This window comes from Gadus chalcogrammus, chromosome 13 (genome assembly GCF_026213295.1).
Source record: "Gadus chalcogrammus isolate NIFS_2021 chromosome 13, NIFS_Gcha_1.0, whole genome shotgun sequence".
In the NCBI taxonomy this organism is placed as follows: domain Eukaryota; kingdom Metazoa; phylum Chordata; class Actinopteri; order Gadiformes; family Gadidae; genus Gadus; species Gadus chalcogrammus.
The window spans coordinates 2557627-2575416 of record NC_079424.1 but is presented as its reverse complement, the minus strand read 5'-3'; the positions used below and the strand labels follow the sequence as shown (position 1 = coordinate 2575416).

At 45.8% G+C, this 17790-nt stretch overlaps 2 protein-coding genes across 6 annotated transcripts in view; both read right to left on the bottom strand.

Moving 5' to 3' along the window:
* Positions 1-2598, bottom strand: part of LOC130402019 (transcriptional enhancer factor TEF-5-like) — a 42145-nt gene extending 39547 nt beyond the window's left edge. For 3 of the 5 annotated variants that reach the window (XM_056606090.1, XM_056606091.1, XM_056606092.1), the window contains exons 1-2: positions 2414-2598; positions 1934-2081 (exon numbers count right to left, since the gene is read on the bottom strand). The gene's annotated coding sequence lies outside the window, so the exon portion shown is untranslated. The remainder of the gene's footprint in view (positions 1-1933; positions 2082-2413) is intronic. The other 2 variants (XM_056606094.1, XM_056606095.1) reach the window with 1 other exon arrangement.
* A 2261-nt stretch (positions 2599-4859) lies between these two features.
* LOC130402256 (tubby-related protein 1-like) lies at positions 4860-17287 on the bottom strand. Its single transcript, XM_056606398.1, has 15 exons — positions 17241-17287; positions 16216-16266; positions 15474-15556; positions 11879-12022; positions 10491-10629; positions 9931-10064; positions 9454-9573; positions 8730-8885; positions 8191-8273; positions 7389-7553; positions 6943-7055; positions 6702-6810; positions 6127-6225; positions 5415-5586; positions 4860-5012 (listed from the first exon to the last, which is right to left on the bottom strand). The coding sequence occupies exons 1-15, from the start codon at positions 17285-17287 to the stop codon at positions 4879-4881; spliced, it is 1749 nt and encodes a 582-aa protein (XP_056462373.1). The 3' UTR covers positions 4860-4878.
* Positions 17288-17790: the final 503 nt, after the last annotated feature.

Here is a 17790-nt window from a genome sequence, read left to right as displayed (position 1 = left end):
GTGCATCCAGAGAAGGCGTATCACGGTTTAACCCGAGGGACCTCTGCATGCACGAGTGTACAGAGTGAGGCTAGAGAACGGGATAGAGTAGAACGGAATAGAGTCAATAATAAACACCTCTATTCAGACTTTCTTCTCTATATCATTTTTAGAGAACAGATAAAGCTCCGAGACGGGTTCCTAGGGTTCACAGAATGTGTGCGAACTCTTCGACGCCCGACAGAGTTGTAAACATTTCAGAAGCCTTGTAACTCTTCTTTTTTGTGGGGGGGGGGTATATAGACAGAGCAACACGGCAAAAGAAAAACAGCCGCCATTCGAATATTGCCGGCGTATAAAAATGGTTAACATGTCTCGTGTCCCCCGGAGAATCAAAGGCTCTCGCCGAGTGCCACACAACAGTAAGGAGAAGAATCTTCTAGAACAGCAGAATCGTAATGGGCTCCAGATTTAGCCGTCAGCGTCCAACTCTATTACCGCGCCTCTTCGCTCGAACCGTCTATTGTCTGGTTTGACAGTCTGGGACTGTCTCTGGGTCTCCTGCGTCACGGTCTGAGTCGACCAATTGGTCGGTTAGCACTTGAAGAACACACATTATGGATACAGTAAGATGGTGGCGGTGGTGGTGGTGGTGGTGGTGGTGGACATACTTCTTTTAACGTCCTCAATCTGAGGCGTCAAAAACAGAACAGAGATTTAAAATAAAATGTGTGTTGATGTTCACCAACTTCGGAACTATAATGGTGATTTTATTTTGAATATCTATCTATTCTACGCCGCAAGCAAACAGCGTCTGTTTCAACAAACTAAGTGCAAGAAAAATCTAATTTGGTCACATGAAGCAACTAAGAAGCACAATGGCAACAGGTTGGCTGTTACAGCTGCAAACGGGGGTAGGTTTGTAAAAACACAACTACATAGCTGATGACTTGCCGCAACCTGAAATACAGCATTCTGTTGTTTGACCAAACCTGTCGAATGGCAGTGACTGAGATAACCGTAGTTATTACAGCTCTTGTTGCATTGGCATCGTTATACTACAACGACAAAAGAGGAAGAATTTAACCAATTAAGTCAGTGATCAGAAACTAAATAGCTACACCTGCCCAACCCAAGTGGCGGAGGAATGAGGTGTTTACTGGAGCTGACGATGCGCACTGCAGTCAGGTCAGGCAGGTGTTTCCCCGGGGGTCACGGTGATTTAATTGCGCATTACCAGGGTTTGGTACATCCATGCACTCCGAGACCTGACCTCAAAATCATGCTTAGCGAAACCATTCAACACTGATCCTGACCGATTTGAGGAGGAAGGAAGGAAATAAAGAAGAAGAAAAAAAAAAAGGAACGACACAGAGAAAAAGAAAAAGCGAAATGAAAGAAAGAATAGATTTGACTGATGAAAGTGCTTGATTTGATAGTACCATTTATTCGATATAGAAAAATTGAAATAAAACCTTTGGCACTAAAGATCGTGTTACAATAGTACCATTAGGCCCTGATAACAACGTAATGACGCGTTAAGTCTGATTATCATTTTTAATATGGCCTATAGGTATTTGAATTACTCAGACGCTTTGGCCTACAAATAACAAATAGGCTTATACCTGACAAACAAGAAGTAAACGTGTCGTGTGCGCACAACAAAGTCATCACTACAAATATTAAATGTGTCCACAATTGCAACATTAAATCACTGCTGTTTGAAAAATTAATTAGAATCACAACGCTTTGATTTATATGTGGTTTTATATTTTCATATTTATTTAAACACTAAATATAATTTAATGTAATAATACATATGTAATTATAAAATCACATTTCAGCCAAAACATTCTGATTCGAATTTTCTTCACATGTATGAAGTTAAATTAAGTGTTTTCTGGTACCACAATAAGTGACACATTAGTTTGCCTTGATGCAGAAAGTATCTTACCTTATCTTAGGATGCAGTAGCTCAGTCCAGCGGTCAGGTTGTCGGTCCTATTCCTCCCAGTGATCTCTCTCAGTGTCCCTAGGAGATCTGTGCCTTTTCGATTCCTCTGTCGCACAACTCTCAGATCCAGGCATCCACTTCTCATCAACTGTTGGAGAGAAACAAGAGACATGTTGCATCCCCGGGAAAATAGTGTCAACGCACACGTCAAACCAGTCAAATGAAGTCAACGAAATGGCTTTTACTCGTTTAAATTATTATTCTGTCAACTAGTCAGGAGTCCAGAAGGCAGAGAAAAGTCAAACAGGATCAGAGGCGATCAATGTGAGAATCTTCCTCTTCCCTCCCAACGCGAAGGCAGCCCCGCGGAAAAATGCGAAAAATGACAATGATCCGAAAACTTCAGCGAGTCAAGCGGCATGAAAACCTCCAGCAAAGGGTCTAAACAAAGAGGAAAAAGTCCAAAAGAGGGGAACTCACCTTTATTCAGTGGCGTCTATTTATGTCAACACCAGAAAAAACAATATCAATGCTGATTTTGGGCGCCTGGAACGATTTCAGTAATATTTCTCCCGGTTTGACAGTATAAGTGGAATGTTAAGTATGACTTTGGTATGAAATCAACGCACTACTCTGGAAAACCAAGGGGAAAAAAAAGTTTTGAGGAGGAGCCATGGGTGCGCGTCAATCACCGAGCGGTGGGGGCGGTGGCTCCACTCGTGTCCCCACCCCCTCCACCACCCCGGTGGTAGTACTGTAACACCAGGAATAAACACACAGCCCTGCTCCATTAGTTTAACTTTAACGCCAGCAAAGTACAAATCCTTCCAGCTTTAATACTGATACTGCCTTTGTGTTTAAATACAATGAGTTGTTCAGCGTTTCTTGTTTTGTTTGCATGTACATTTAAATAACGCGCACACACTTTCAATAACACTTTTATTATTGCGAAGAAACCTATTTCGTTGAATGTGTGGTGCATTCTTCTCTGTGTTACTAATATCAAACAAAAAGCACCATACAGGACTACAATAGGAATAATTGCATAACATATGCTTTGGCTACTTATAAATGCTTTATATCTTCAAAGAAGGCTATTATCATTATTAATGGAGCGATTAAACATTCATAATTTGACGCGGTGCAGCAACATTCCAAACATTTCCCAACAGCTCCTTCTATTGGTCACCCCTATGTTTGCAGCGTGCGCTACTTGCATTGCAACTTGTATTTGTAGTTTTAAACAGAAATGCATTCTGTGGTGCAGCACTGTGATTTGTCAAGGCTCTCAAAATCACAGACACAAAACGTATTTTTGCAACGGTTAAAACAGCCAACGAAAGTTGTCGCCGTACAGTCGAAACGTGTGCATAATTACCCGCTCAGAGGCTAATAAGTAATCCTTTGCAGTCGTACAGTGCCTCGCACACAATGGCAGAGCGAGGGGGGTGGGGCTGGGGGTGGGGGGGTCACCTTTGAGCATCTGTCAGACGCCCTTCAAGCCTCATTTGATTTGCGAGTTTGGACAACTGCCTGGACAGGTTGAGGCAGAAACACACCTCAGACGTACCTTCCAGGGCCCGGGCTCAAACCGGTTCTCCTCCCTGCCACCGCCATTCCTCCTCAGAGTTTAAGAGCTGCCACGGAGGCGCTGAGTGTGTGTCTGCTGCACACGTATCAAACCAGTGTTCTCTGTGTGTGTGTGTGTGTGTGTGTGTGTGTGTGTGTGTGTGTGTGTGTGTGTGTGTGTGTGTGTGTGTGTGTGTGTGTGTGTGTGTGTGTGTGTGTCGTCGCTGGCAGCCTCCCTTGTGTTGTGTTGTTCACAGTATCCCACCGCAGCGTTGAACGGGGAGGTCCTCACGAAGGTATTGGAGGGCAGAGACGGACTATTACCGCGGTTTTAGCGGAGAGATAAGGGAGGTTTACTGAGATGGTTGAGACTGCGGTGTAGTCAGAAGACTAAATATGAGTTGTGGACAGCTGTTAGGAGTTTATTCATGCTACACGTACGGTTGGTCTTTATTTAGAGGGGCTAATGGGCCCCATTCATCACAGTGAGCTCATTAACAAGTGAATGAGGTGAAAGGGTGGAAAGTCATGGCTACACATTCATCATCATCAGACATCGGCGTCGGACAATAAACCGTACAAAACGCTCCTCGTAAGAAATGATGAGATACAAAAAGTTCAAAGGAACAGGTGAAGGGAAAGAAGAAGGGTTAGAGACACATTAAGACTTGGTACTTTTGGACTGACTGCGTACAGGACATTCAGGCCTAAACTAATCTGTGTATGGTAGTACTCGTGGGTTTCTGAAACCTACACATAAACCATTACAGAACACAGAGAAAATGTGCTGCAAAGTTCAAACCTTTCCAGAGCCTTTATCCTAGTAAGACATTGCTAAATGAGCTACTTTGTAAGAGGACGGTTGTGTTTGTCTACGGTCCGGGCGATCGCTCTGGGGTTTTCCACGTCAGACGCTAATTACAGATTGACAGCTTCTGCTGCCGTGCGGAATCAAAGAAACAACAGCAAACAATAGAAGCCATGACGACTTGTTTTATGACTGCCTGTTTGATCCGTTCCGTCTTTAATGAAGTAACCACATCTTGATCGACTACTTCTGTCTACTCCTGTCTACTTCTGCTTGAATGAGTCCCGCCCCCTTTGAGCGCCATCACAGTGTTCCTACAGAGCAGCCTTTTAACTTCTCTGCGCTCTAAAAAAAAGGCAACGTCCACCGTGGAGCTCCGCTCGGAGGCCCAACCGTCCTCCACTCCTCCCCCCTGACCCGCGCCCCCCGAGCCAGGCACCGTTGGAGCGGGGGAACAGCAGAGCGGTCTGAGCTCCTCCATCACCTCCACCCACAGCCTGCTGCCCGGGGTCTGAAAAGTGTGTCTGTGCTGCGAGTGGGCAGGGGGGCCCGAGCGAGGCCGGCCATTCTATTCACAGGCGATCTTCCCGTCGAAGCTGGACAGGGCGATGGCGAAGGCCTGAACGGCGCACATGGGGTAGCTGAAGTCCAGCGTGAAGATGTCGTCGGCGATGCGGCCGAACTGCATCACGATGTATTCCACTGAGACACGCACACGTACGCACAGACACACACACACACACACACACACACACACAATCACAGAGGAGGTTAGATCAGCTGCAGAGCACACACACACACACACACACACACACACACACACACACACACACACACACACACACACACACACACACACACACACACACACACACACACACACACACACACACACACAGGCTGGTAGTCAGATAGACACACAGGGGAGGTTTAGGTTTACAGTACAGACAGACAGAAAGATAGACAGGTAGTTAGACAGACTGACGACAAACCGATATCTTGTCAGATAGACAGGTTGGCAGGTAGAAAGGTAATAAGAGGGACAGACAGGCTGGCAGATAGACAGAGACACACAAACAGACAGAAAAGACAGACAGAACTCACGGTCCTTGCTGTGGACGACCTGGAAGTTCTTGATGGAGGCCTGGGTGACGCGACCGTTGAAGTTGAGCACGTGGGAGGAGGACTCCTCGTTCCACACGGGGGTCTTGTTGTGCAGCTCGATCAGGTTCTCCATCCGCCGGTTCTGGTGCCGGATCAGCAGCCCGTCGTACTCCTGGGTGGGGGTCAGAGGGGTCACCCGGGTGTGTGGTCAGTCTGTCAGCCGGGAAGCACCACCGGCAGACCGACTACAGACTGCAGATCAGCCCTTAATCAGAACTTCAGAAGTGCGACCTTCTGCAAGTCTGACTTGATATGAATTCTACATTTAAATAATTACAAATACTACAGTATATGTAAAAGAACCAGATGAGATGATGTGTGCAAGTGATCTGACCACTCCAAAGCTCAGTGCTGTTATTTTGATCTATCTTCTTCTATATTTAATGATTAGTTATTTGGTCATGATCAGTGCTCGTGATCAGTGATCATATATAGTTTCTTGCACTCAGTTTTACCCTTTGCGTGGTTACTGCAGTTAGGCTTTGTAGCAGATAAACATGTATATTCTTTCTATGTATATTCATATATATACATGACTATGTTTTTAATAATTCCATAAACATTCCCAGACACTTAGGACACATCTCAACCACGGCGTGCGGGTCAGACAGTGACATCACTTCCTGTGGGTGACGGAGGAGGCGGGGCTTACGTTGCGTGGCCGGACGGCGACCCGTTCGCAGTTCTTGTCCATCCCGGGGATGATGATGGTCATGCGCCTGGGACCCTTCATCCCCAGCACGTTGGTCTCCTGGACACACGGGGGTCAGAGGTCACAGTGGTATGGTTTGGTTTGGTTTGGTTACGGGAGGGATTGCGGTCAAGTCAAGGGTTAGGGTTAGGGTTGATGTGGATGATGGCTGGTTCCAGCAGTCCCAGAGTCCAATCTGTCTGACTCAAACCAGCCATCATCGACACACGCTCCACAGTTGATCGCTTAATAAATGGACTGCATTTATACGGCGCTTTTTTAACCAGTTGCCACTCAAAGCGATGTGCAATATGGCCTAACATTAAGCCATTCACACACGGACAGTGGAGTCAACCACGCAAGACGACAGCAAGCTCGTCGGGAGCGGTCAGGGTGAGGAGTCTTGCTCAGGGACACCTCAACACTCAACTAGGAGGAGCTGGGGGATCGAACTAGCAACCTTCCGGTTACCAGCCAACCTGCTCGACCTCCTGAGCCACATGCCGCCAAATGGTTGGGTGTCTGTAAGGTCTTACGTAGATGATGCCGGCCATCTCTTGGCGTGCGTTGGACAGGTCTGGGAGAGCCCTCTCTGGGTTCAGTGCGTTGTCGAACACCGTGAACTTGGTCCCCATCAGATTAGACCTGGACAACAACATCACAACATAGTCAGTTGTAAAGACGACATACAAAAGTAGGTTTCTGAACGCAGTTTGTTTGAATGCTGTCGTGGAAAAATTATCATAGAGAATTCAAAGAAGAAGATTTTTTCTGTACCGCAATTTTCCGACAAAATTGTCCCCGCCTCTCGATAGGTCTGTGGCATCGATGGAGATGAGGTAGTTGGAGGTTCCACACTTCTTACGCTTTCTACCCGCCAACAGGAATACCTTTACGAGACAACGCAAAACACATAGTCTTAAGCATTCGTCATGAGCATTGGGAAACTACTTGGCACCAGTCAACTGCCTGGGTGAGCGTTTCTATTCCCATTGGAGAGTCAAATGCTAAGAATGTATGCGTCACGTTATCGACAGACTCTTTGCATAAACGCTTCCTATTTATTATACTACATCGCAATTATTTTATTAAATTGAGATTATGAATTTAAAGGTACAATATTCCACATTGAAACCGAGTGTTTAAAAAGTGCACTGCGTCTTTAAGACCTGAGATGTCCCTCTGCTGTGTGCCGTGTGAGGCCAGAGGAACAGATCCCCTACCTTCTTCTCGTTGTCCAGGTGGAGGTAGTAGGTGGGGTACATGCTCTTGTCCATCCCCCGCTGGTCCCGGGTGAGTCGGCACTTCACCGTCTGCCCCTGCGGAGCCGGCAGATTCACAAACTCCTCCAGGTCGTCGAACTCTATCTCCGGGGACGGAGCTCGCTCCTGGAGAAAGAGCGAAACACCATCATCATCATCATCATCATCATCATCATCATCATCATCATCATCATCATCGTCCTCCTCCTCATCATCATTACATCCTCGTCATTAGGTCATTAGTATCGATAAGTTGTCAAAATCTCTCTCACAGGACGGAGCTCTCTCCTGGACGAAGAGCCTGTCATCATCCTCATGATAATCATCATCATCGTCATCGTTATCATCATCATCATCGATAGGTTGTCAAGGTGATGGATCTTGAAATTGTTCTAGTTCGATAACGCTAGACTCTAGCAATCTGGTCGTGCTTATCAAGAGAACCTGGACAGTATGTTAATGAATGCTTATCAAGAGAACCTGGACAGTAAGTTAATGAATGCTTATCAAGAGAACCTGGACAGTAAGTTAATGAACACACGGCCAAAGCAGAAGTGTGAAAGTGTCTTGAAATGATTTGTAGAAGAAAATAAGAAGGTATATGATGTGGACAGACTGCATACTTTTCTGAAGCTGAGACAGAAACAGATACTTTTCAACCACGTTAAGGCGCTTGCTAGTGTTTCTGAGCAGGTGTCTCTGATTAAGGGTTAATCGGTGTCTCTAACTAAGAGCTGATTGGGGCCACATGATGCCCAGGTACCTTCTTCTTCTTCCCTTTTCCCTTCTTCTTCTTGGACTTCTCTTCTTTCTCTGAGTCGGAATCATCGCTCTCTTCGGCTTTTCCTGAGATTTAGAGAAACAGCGACAGCTTCGTCAAAACGTCATCAATATCTCCAATTATTTAAATCAATTATTTTATTTTTATTTTACAATAGGCCTACTTAATTATTGAGTGTTGCTGGCTCTTTGTTTTTGGGGTTTTAGCAATTGCAACACGTTAGCAATTACCTTGTATTAGCATTAAAATTATATGCTAGTTTAAGCTAGCGCTAATGGCTGACTCCCATTCAGTTTTGCAAACATAATTGATGCAGAGGAAATGAAGAAAGGAATTCAGAAGTCGATAAAATATCAAAGACAGATATCTGAGCCAACATATTTTAGTTTTTTGCACTTTTAAAAAACGAAAGATGAAGGCATGAATTGACATGTGCAGGCAAGATGCTTTTTGACATTGAAAGGTGCTTAACAGTTAGAAAGTGCGATAATAAGTTTATAAGACGTATAAAGGGAGGTTACCTTTCTTCTTGGTCTTCTTGTCCTTGTCCTTGTCCTTGTCCTTGTCCTTGCTCTCGGCCGTCTGGAACAGCGATGCTGCTCCGGCACTGGGCTTCTTCTTAGACTTGCTGGCCTTGGTTGTTGTCTCCTCGCTGTCGTCGCTGTCTGACTGAGCAGCTGGGATTGATAGAAGGATGCCCGTGATATATGTGGTAGCATACCTATACTTCCCATACTCGTGGTTCTTTTAAAAGATCGGAGGACCAGGGAACGGATGGCTTCATACTGACATGGCTTCAGACCGGACAGATAGGTTTGATTACTTTTAGCTTCATGGTTTAGATTTATTTATTCTTCCCAGATTTGAGAAGGTGTCATGGTGACTGTGATGCAATGTCATCAACATGTTTTATAAAAGTGAGTGTACACACGCACAAACATACACACAAACACACACACATACACACAAACACACACACCCACACAGACACACACAACCACATACACAACCACACACACAACCATCCAAACACTTACACACACACACACACACACACACACACACACACACACACACACACACACACACACACACACACACACACACACACACACACACACACACACACACACACACACACACACAAACACACACCCACACACACACACACACACACACACACACACACACACACACACACACACACACACACACACACACACACACACACACACACACACTCACCTTTCTTCTTGCTCTTGGCGTCCTTGTCTCCGTTTATCTGGAACAAGGCGGCTGGCTCCTTCTTCTTATCTTTGTCTTTTGATTTAGACTTTTTATCTTTCCCATCAGAGTCTTTCTCATCTAAGAGGGGCGGGCGAAATAAAAAATGAAGGAGTAAAATGTAGAGTAATATACAACTCAACTTAAGCTAATAAAACAATTTAGTACTTCTCCATTGTCTTTTGACTACAGGGAATCCAGTGCTGGCACTACTTTAAACATTTCAACATTGCAGCTAGTATTTCAGCCGGTCTGATGGCTTAAATGGTCATACGTCCCAGTAGGTGTAGGGCTAAGCCAGTGTTTACACTCGCTGTTACAAAATGCGATCGTGTAATCCTCTTCCCCGCGGTCAACCTTCCACACACACCCTGTTTAATCGTCTGAAGATTTACCTGAAGATATAAGACGTTAACGTAACGTTTGCGGTTTCCTTACCTTTGGATTTGGGTTTCTTCTCTTTGGTGGTGCTTGAGGGCGGCGAGCTGTCCTTCGTCGTCGTCTTCTTCTTCGTCTTCTTCTTGGGCGTCTCCTCTTCCTCCTCCTCCTCGTCATCCTCAGTGTCCGAACCTGTGGAGATGGGACAAGGTGGTCGTGGTTGAGGGGAGTCTGTGGTCTGTGATTGGCTAGTTTTGGGACGTACCATGTGGTATACATGTCAAAGGGGTGACATTATGCCTCAAGGTGCGAGTGTGATCAGCTGTTAAAAGCCGTTTGAAAATATGCCTTTTCTTGTGTTTTAGTGACATCACAAGTGGGAGTGTCCACCTAGATACGTGCTGGATATATAAGCAACATTATGCTACAGTCCACTGCGTAGGCTGGTCGACTGGTCTATCCATCATAAATCTAGGTGGACACAGGTGATTACAAGCCACAAACGGCTTGCAATCACACTCACACCTGGTGACATGATATCACCCCTTGAAGAAGACATGCTTCAGGATAGGGTGGGATGTACATTATTAATCCCAGTTGAGTGTAAATCCAGTGGTCATTGGAACGTACCCTTTTTCTTCTTCGGGACGCTCTTGGCTTTCTTCTTTGGCTCCTTGCTCTTCTCCGGGTCCTCCTTCTCCTTCTCCTTTTCCTTCTCCTTCTCCTTCTCCGGCTTCTTCTTCTTCACCTTCTTCTCATCTTCTGTCGTCCCCAGCAACAGAACAATCCAACAGAACAAAAGAACAGAGAGAGCGAAGTTCAGAACAGCTCCGTCGTCGGGATTATAGTTTATTTGATCCGGCCCGATTTGTATCCGTGTGTTGATTTCATTGTGTGTATTGTGTTGCAATTAATTGTAATTTATTGTATTCCCTCTGTCTTTTTTTCTTTGAAGTGCCTTCAAATAGTGAGTGGTTTCCTTTATTGGTTTTCATTCCTGGAAGCTTTACATGCAGTGGTTTTATCCGTGCATTTCACTGCCCTGCAGAATCTGGTCTTAATCAGAGGTCTCTTCCTAATGTCTTGCGTTCCTTGCCTAATACCTTGAGTTGTTATTGATAAAACTCTGCATATAAAGGAGACATATTATACTGCATATTAAGACTCAAGACTCACTTCAGAGTTTAGCCCCCCCCTTTAACCCCCCACCCCCCTCTTACCCGATTATTGTATGCTGTACGTCCTGGCACTTAAAAATAGTACTTAGCATTGTGTAGCATCTTATCCTAGCTATCTGTGTTGTGTACGTGGAATGGGTTAACCTAGCAATTGTTGGTGCTTGGCACTTGGATCTATGAACATCCTAACTGTACCTACAGCGATAGATTGTTTCTCTTCCTTCTGACAAATGTACTTATTGTAAGTCAGTTTGGATAAAAGCGCCTGCTAAATGCCCTGAATGTAAATGTTAAAGGGGACACATTATACCACTAGGTGTGAGTGTGATTGGCCAATACAAGCCGTTTTGAAAATGTGCAGCTTCTGACATCACAGGTGGGCGTGTCCACCTAGATGTGTGCTGGATAGATCAGTCGACCAGCCTACCCAGTGGACTGTCGTAAACGTTGCTCATCTATCCGTCACAAATCTAGGTGGACACGCTCACCTGTGATGTCAGAAGGTGCACATTTTCAAAACGGCTTGTGAGAATGACTAATCACACTCACACCTTGTTGTGGTGACTAATGTTAATGTAAAGGAGGTTGTGGTTAATGTAAAGGTGCTAGTGGTGACTTATGTGAATGTAAAGGAGGATGTGGTTACTAATGTGAATGTAAAGGAGGTTGTGGTGACTAATGTGAATGTAAAGGAGGTAGTGGTGACTAATGTTAATGTAAAGGAGGTTGTGGTGACTAATGTGAATGTAAAGGAGGTAGTGGTGACTACTGTTAATGTAAAGGAGGTAGTGGTGACTAATGTTAATGCAAAGGAGGTAGTGGTGACTGACTCTGTGCGGCGAGTCCCTCGTCTCCAGACGCCTCCTCGCTCTTCTTGCTCTTGGTCTTCTTGGGTTTGGCCTCCGCCCCGTTGGACTCGGCCTCTGGCACGCCATTGGTCGCTTCCTTCTTCTTCTTTGGTTTCTGGACGATTTCTGAGAAATAGCAGACAGGCCGTGAGATTAACAGATAGACAGACAGACAGACAGATCTTGACTTGAGATTACTAGAGATAGAGAGATGGCTAGGCTTCACTGGAACATAGACGAAAGAGAGAGAGAGAGAGAGAGAGAGAGAGAGAGAGAGAGAGAGAGAGAGAGAGAGAGAGAGAGAGAGAGAGAGAGAGAGAGAGAGAGAGAGAGAGAGAGAGAGAGAGAGAGAGAGAGAGAGAGAGACCTTGAGTTGAGATAGTGAGAAAGATGGAGGGATAGATAGAGAAATACAGAGATACACAGACAGACAAACAAACTAACAGACTAACGAAGATAAGAGTTAAATTCACTCACCATTAAAAGTTCACAGTAAGCAAAGGATAGAAAATTATTGTTATTTAATAATGTGTCCAAAGCACTGTCTACTACTACTATTACAGGTTAAAATAATTTAAAACAGTTTTAAAACTATCACTATGCATAATAATTCAACTCTATTGAATAGAGCAGTTATTTTCATTAAAGACATTGAAACAATCTTATTCTTAAAAAGATTTTTGTTTGAGTGGCTATTCCTGCAGTGTAGTAATATATATATATATATATATATATATATATATATATATATATATATATATATATATGTTTTTGCATTTAATTTCTTTTTTTAAATGTCATATGTATCCCAGGAAACGTATAAAGTTAAGTTTAGCTCTGATAAAAGTGTAAGACTGTAGCCTAGCATGAGGTCATTAAGCTAATGCTACAATCTTAATTTCTAGAATGAACAGATCTGCTCATTCTATTTTCCTAGTATTCATCGTTTGTCTTTTGTTTTATGGATCATTTGTAGCAGCCCTCCTACTTTGCACATAAAACAGAGACCATAACATGTGTAAGTATTAGTACGATTTGTATTAGTACTTGTATTTGTATTGGTAAAAGTACAGAGATAACATCTGACAGCTGTGCCAACTTTTGCCTCCAACATAAAACGTTATTCAGAATCAAATTACAATCACATTTCAATACCGTTAGATATTTCTCACACAGAGTAACATCCAGCAAATGCAAGAAGTACACAAGCCTACAACTGCTGTCACCTTCCTGAAGCTGTCCAAAGCCTGTGGTTCACGAAACCAAGAATATCAACTCACATTATCGACTACTGCTATTCAATACATCTTTCCCTGATGGTCCAGCAACGTGTTATTCTGTCTGCCTCAATGCTGTATCAAATAACATTTGTTATTTCTGTATTACAATCTTAGGGCTGCAGGATAAATGGTTGACGTTCCTGAGGACTTTACCTCTCCCTCTCTCTCTCTCTCTCTCTCTCTCTCTCTCTCTCTCTCTCTCTCTCTCTCTCTCTCTCTCTCTCTCTCTCTCTCTCTCTCTCTCTCTCTCTCTCTCTCTCTCTCTCTCTCTCTCTCTCTCTCTCGTAGGAGGCAAGGTTAAAGTATGGAAGCCATCTAGGAGCAGGCCAGTGGGACGAGGGGAATCTAAAGTGTTACACAGAGAAGAGACGGCCGGGCCCAATCCAATTAGAGGCTCATTCATGTTACACTTCTATTTCTGTCCCCTACCTCAGACAATCCACACACACACACACACACACACACACACACACACACACACACACACACACACACACACACACACACACACACACACACACACACACACACACACACACACACACACACACACTTAAAGCAATGTGAGCATGTTAAGCATGTTGTTGGTCGTGTTTTCAGCTTTGCTATCTTGGATGCATTAAAGATTGGAGAAAAAACAATAGCTTAGTGGATACTTACCCACCGCTTGGAACAACAACTTCTAAATAAGTTAGATTTTGGTCACAGATTGCATTCGTAAGAGGTTTTTCTCTATCCAACGTGACTTACATTCAACATAATATTGACTGATCCATGATTGTGACTGAAATGGTTGCAGAGCTAGACATGGGAGTCTCTGGGTCTCAGTATCACATCACTACCCAAATAAACTCTGAAATGTTTGCCAACTCTTCAACCCGCAGCTTTAGAACATAATTAAATGATTCAAATGAGTCATTGTTCCAAGGTTTTATGCCTCAGGATGCCATCTCTTCCTGTTATTCACGCAAGGGGATGAATCCCAAACCCCATCACTACCACCAACATCGCTATCACCACCACCACCACCACCATCACCACCATCACCTGCCTCTAGACCTCCACCCCCGCCATCACCAGCCCCTCTACCTCCCCAACCCCCGACACCTTCACTACCACCACTTCCACCAACACCACAACCGTGAGTAACCCCACCACCTCCACTTCCATGACGACACCTCCACTTCCACCGTCACTACCATGACGTCAACCAACACCAAAACCCACCCCCCCCCCCCCTAACCTCCACCTCTACCAAAGCCCGCAGCACCTCCACCAACAACACCACCATCACCAACCCCACTACCTCCAACTCCCCCAGCAACTGTCACTACCATCACCTCCACCACCACCACCACCAACCCCACCCACCACCTCCACCACCACCACCTCCACCACCTCCACCACCATCACCAACCCCTCCACCACCTCCACCACCACCACCACCACCAACCCCACCCACCACCTCCACCACAATCACCTCCACCACCACCACCACCACCTCCACCACAATCACCTCCACCACCAACCCCACCCACCACCTCCACCACCATCACCTCCACCACCACCACCAACCCCACCCACCACCTCCACCACCATCACCTCCACCACCACCACCAACCCCACCCACCACCTCCACCACCATCACCTCCACCACCACCACCACCACCAACCCCACCCACCACCTCCACCACCACCACCACCAACCCCACCCACCACCTCCATCTCCCCGAATGGGGGCCCCCCCGCTCCACTGTCCCTACCACCACTTCCCCCAACACCAACACCACCCCCCCAGCCCCACCTCCTGCACCTCCTCCACCCTATTACCTTCTCAGCCGACATGGTCCTGGCCTCCTACTCCGGCCCGGGCTAAAATGTACGTCCTTCCCTCCTCGTTTCCAAAAGGGGGGGAGAGGAAATAAAAAAGGAAAACAAACAAAGAGAGGCCGTGGCGGCGGCGGGGTCGGTAATGAGAGAGTGAGCCAGGCTCCGGGCTCACTGGCTCTCCATCAGCAGAAAGTTGTTAATAGGATTTATGTGTGAAGCCATCTGCTGCGCAGCCACGTCACTGAGCACCACCAACAAGCTTCTAAAGACCAGTGGGGGAGGAGGGGGGGGGGGAGGGAGGGAGGGAGGGAGGGAGGGAGGGAGCACAACAAACTCAAAGCTCCTCCACGGCATTCAGACCGCCGTTCAGACCAGACGCCGCAGAGATGGCACGGTTCACGTCAAAGACACGGCCCCGCCGCTTTTACGTTCAGGTCGTGGGCGCCCCGCTGTTTGTCCCGTTTTACCGCTTCGAGGAGTTTTGAGGGTGGGACGAGCGAGCGAGCGGGCCTGGCAGTACTCGAGGTAGAGGAGCTGTAATTGCACACAGCTGGAGGTAGAGGAGCAAGGTGGGGGTGTGGAGGTGTTCACGTTAACACAGGCCGTTAACCCTGCGCTGACACGCTAGGCCTCGAACCGGGCCCCCCTAAGCCAGGGTTCAGCTCCCCAGCTCAGGTTTTAATGCACCGCATGTCCCTGGGAAGGATAGAGTGGTGTGGGGTGAGGGGGTCCGACTCCCAGCTCTGAAGGATAGGGGGGTGTAGGGTGAGGGGGGTCCGACTCCCAGCTCTGAAGGATAGGGGGGTGTAGGGTGAGGGGGGTCCTGAAGGATAGGGGGGTGTAGGGTGAGGGGGGTCCGACTCCCAGCTCAAAGTTCCTGCTGTGATCCACAAAGTTCACAGCCTAATTATAGGTTTCCTTGAGCAAACGCCCTCAAACCTTAACCGTCTCCTTATTGATATATGTATAAATATATATATATATATATATATATATATATAGATATATAGGTAAAGGTATATATATATACCTTTACCTTCTCCTTATTGATATATATATATACATGATATATATATTATATATTTAAAATATATTTTGAGCAAAGTTGCTTTGGATAAAGTGTCAGACGACTAAATAAATAGCAGTTAAAGGTAGATGTGTCTTCATAGTGAGTGAGGGTGTTTTGAGTGTTGAAAACGACGGCCACACTTAACCTTCTCTGGCCGGTCTGAGGAGGAGGAACCGGCCTCGTCCTGAAACCTGGCCCAGATAACAGAGAAGAGTATCGATGAGCAACACAGAGCATCTACTGCAGACCAGCTATGCTATCTCCTGCTTGTGGAGTTTACGTTTACATTCACATCGACATTTTGGGCATGCACCAGACGCTTTTAGCCAAAGCGACTTACAATAAGTACATTTTATCAAAAGTAAGAGAGACAACAATATATCGCTGTCGGTACAGTAAGGATGTTCATAGAAACAAGGGCCAAGCAATAACAATGGCTAGGTTAACCCATTCCCCGTACACAACAAAGATAGCTAGGATAAGATGTAGTACTGTTTTTAAGTGCAAGAGTTCTTTTCGTTTTGGTTTCAGTCTTTAGTCCATGCAGTATAAGACCTTACTGCTGTATTGTGTATTCAAGGAGAGGCATAATAACCACTTCAAGGCCACGTTCCTAACACCAGAGAGGGGGTGATCGTACAACACTCAGCCCCCAGCTCCTAGGCCTCTCTGGGGGTGGGGAAGGCTAGCTATAGTAGCTCTGGCTCTCCAGTGAGGAGCCAGCCCTGATACTTATTGGTTGAGCACGTCTCTCTGCTCCTCGCAGCAGAGGAAACGGCGCGTTGTAAAGTATTAATAGACGCTGAGAGAACCGCGAGGCCGTGCGGGTGGGAAAGGAGGCCGTGGGGCACGTATCGTACTCGAGAAGCACAGGAGAAGCACGCTTAAGTATGGAAGAGATACCTGTTAGTACATGAATGTGTGTGGAAAAGTAATTTGAATTGAAACTTCCTATTTTACCCCAATTGAACAAGTTTTACCTCGGATTAATAAAATCAGTCTGATCTGTTATCTTACATTTAATGAAGATTGTGAGGGTATTTATTGACCGAACAGGGACTTTTCAGGCGGGTAATCCTGAATTAATCCCCCAGCGCGGGCACACTAGCAGCATGCTGGCTAAAGCTGCACGTCATGTTGTGGTCCGATAAACCCTCTGGTGTACCTGTTCTCTGTCCACACCTCCTCTAGGATGTCCCTCTGGAGCGGCATGGTGGAGGAGCTCAGAGGTTAGAGGACACCTATCTTCATGAAGAGGTTCAGCTCTGAGGAGGACTTGTTGAGGTATCAGGGGTTAGAGGAGACCTATCTTCATGAAGAGGTTCAGCTCTGAGGAGGACTTGTTGAGGTATCAGGGGTTAGAGGAGACCTATCTTCATGAAGAGGTTCAGCTCTGAGGAGGACTTGTTGAGGTATCAGGGGTTAGAGGAGACCTTTCTCCATGAAGAGGTTCAGCTCACAGGCGAACTGGTTAGAATGAGGACCTCAATGGTTAGAGGAGACCTATCTTCATGAAGAGGTTCAGCACAAAGGAGGGATTATTAGCAAGACGTGTGAACATATTGATTAAAACATAGAGCTAACATCGGCCCATATAACATATGACCGTCTAACCGCCATCTAGGAACATCTTGATTATAGACTATTAAAATGAGGAACTCATATGCACACAAACCTCAATAGCATCAAGCAAGCCCAAACACAAATTAATCAAC

Excerpts from the sequence above, each read along its gene's own strand:
- LOC130402256 (XM_056606398.1), bottom strand. The coding sequence starts at position 17,287 with ATGCCGCTCCAGAGGGACATCCTAGAGGAGGTGTGGACAGAGAACAG. Across the intron at positions 8,886-9,453 it reads CGCCAAGAGCAAGAAGAAAG|CTGCTCAGTCAGACAGCGAC; the intron begins GTGAGTGTGTGT and ends TATCAATCCCAG. Across the intron at positions 7,056-7,388 it reads ACCTGGACAACGAGAAGAAG|GTATTCCTGTTGGCGGGTAG; the intron begins GTAGGGGATCTG and ends TGTCTCGTAAAG.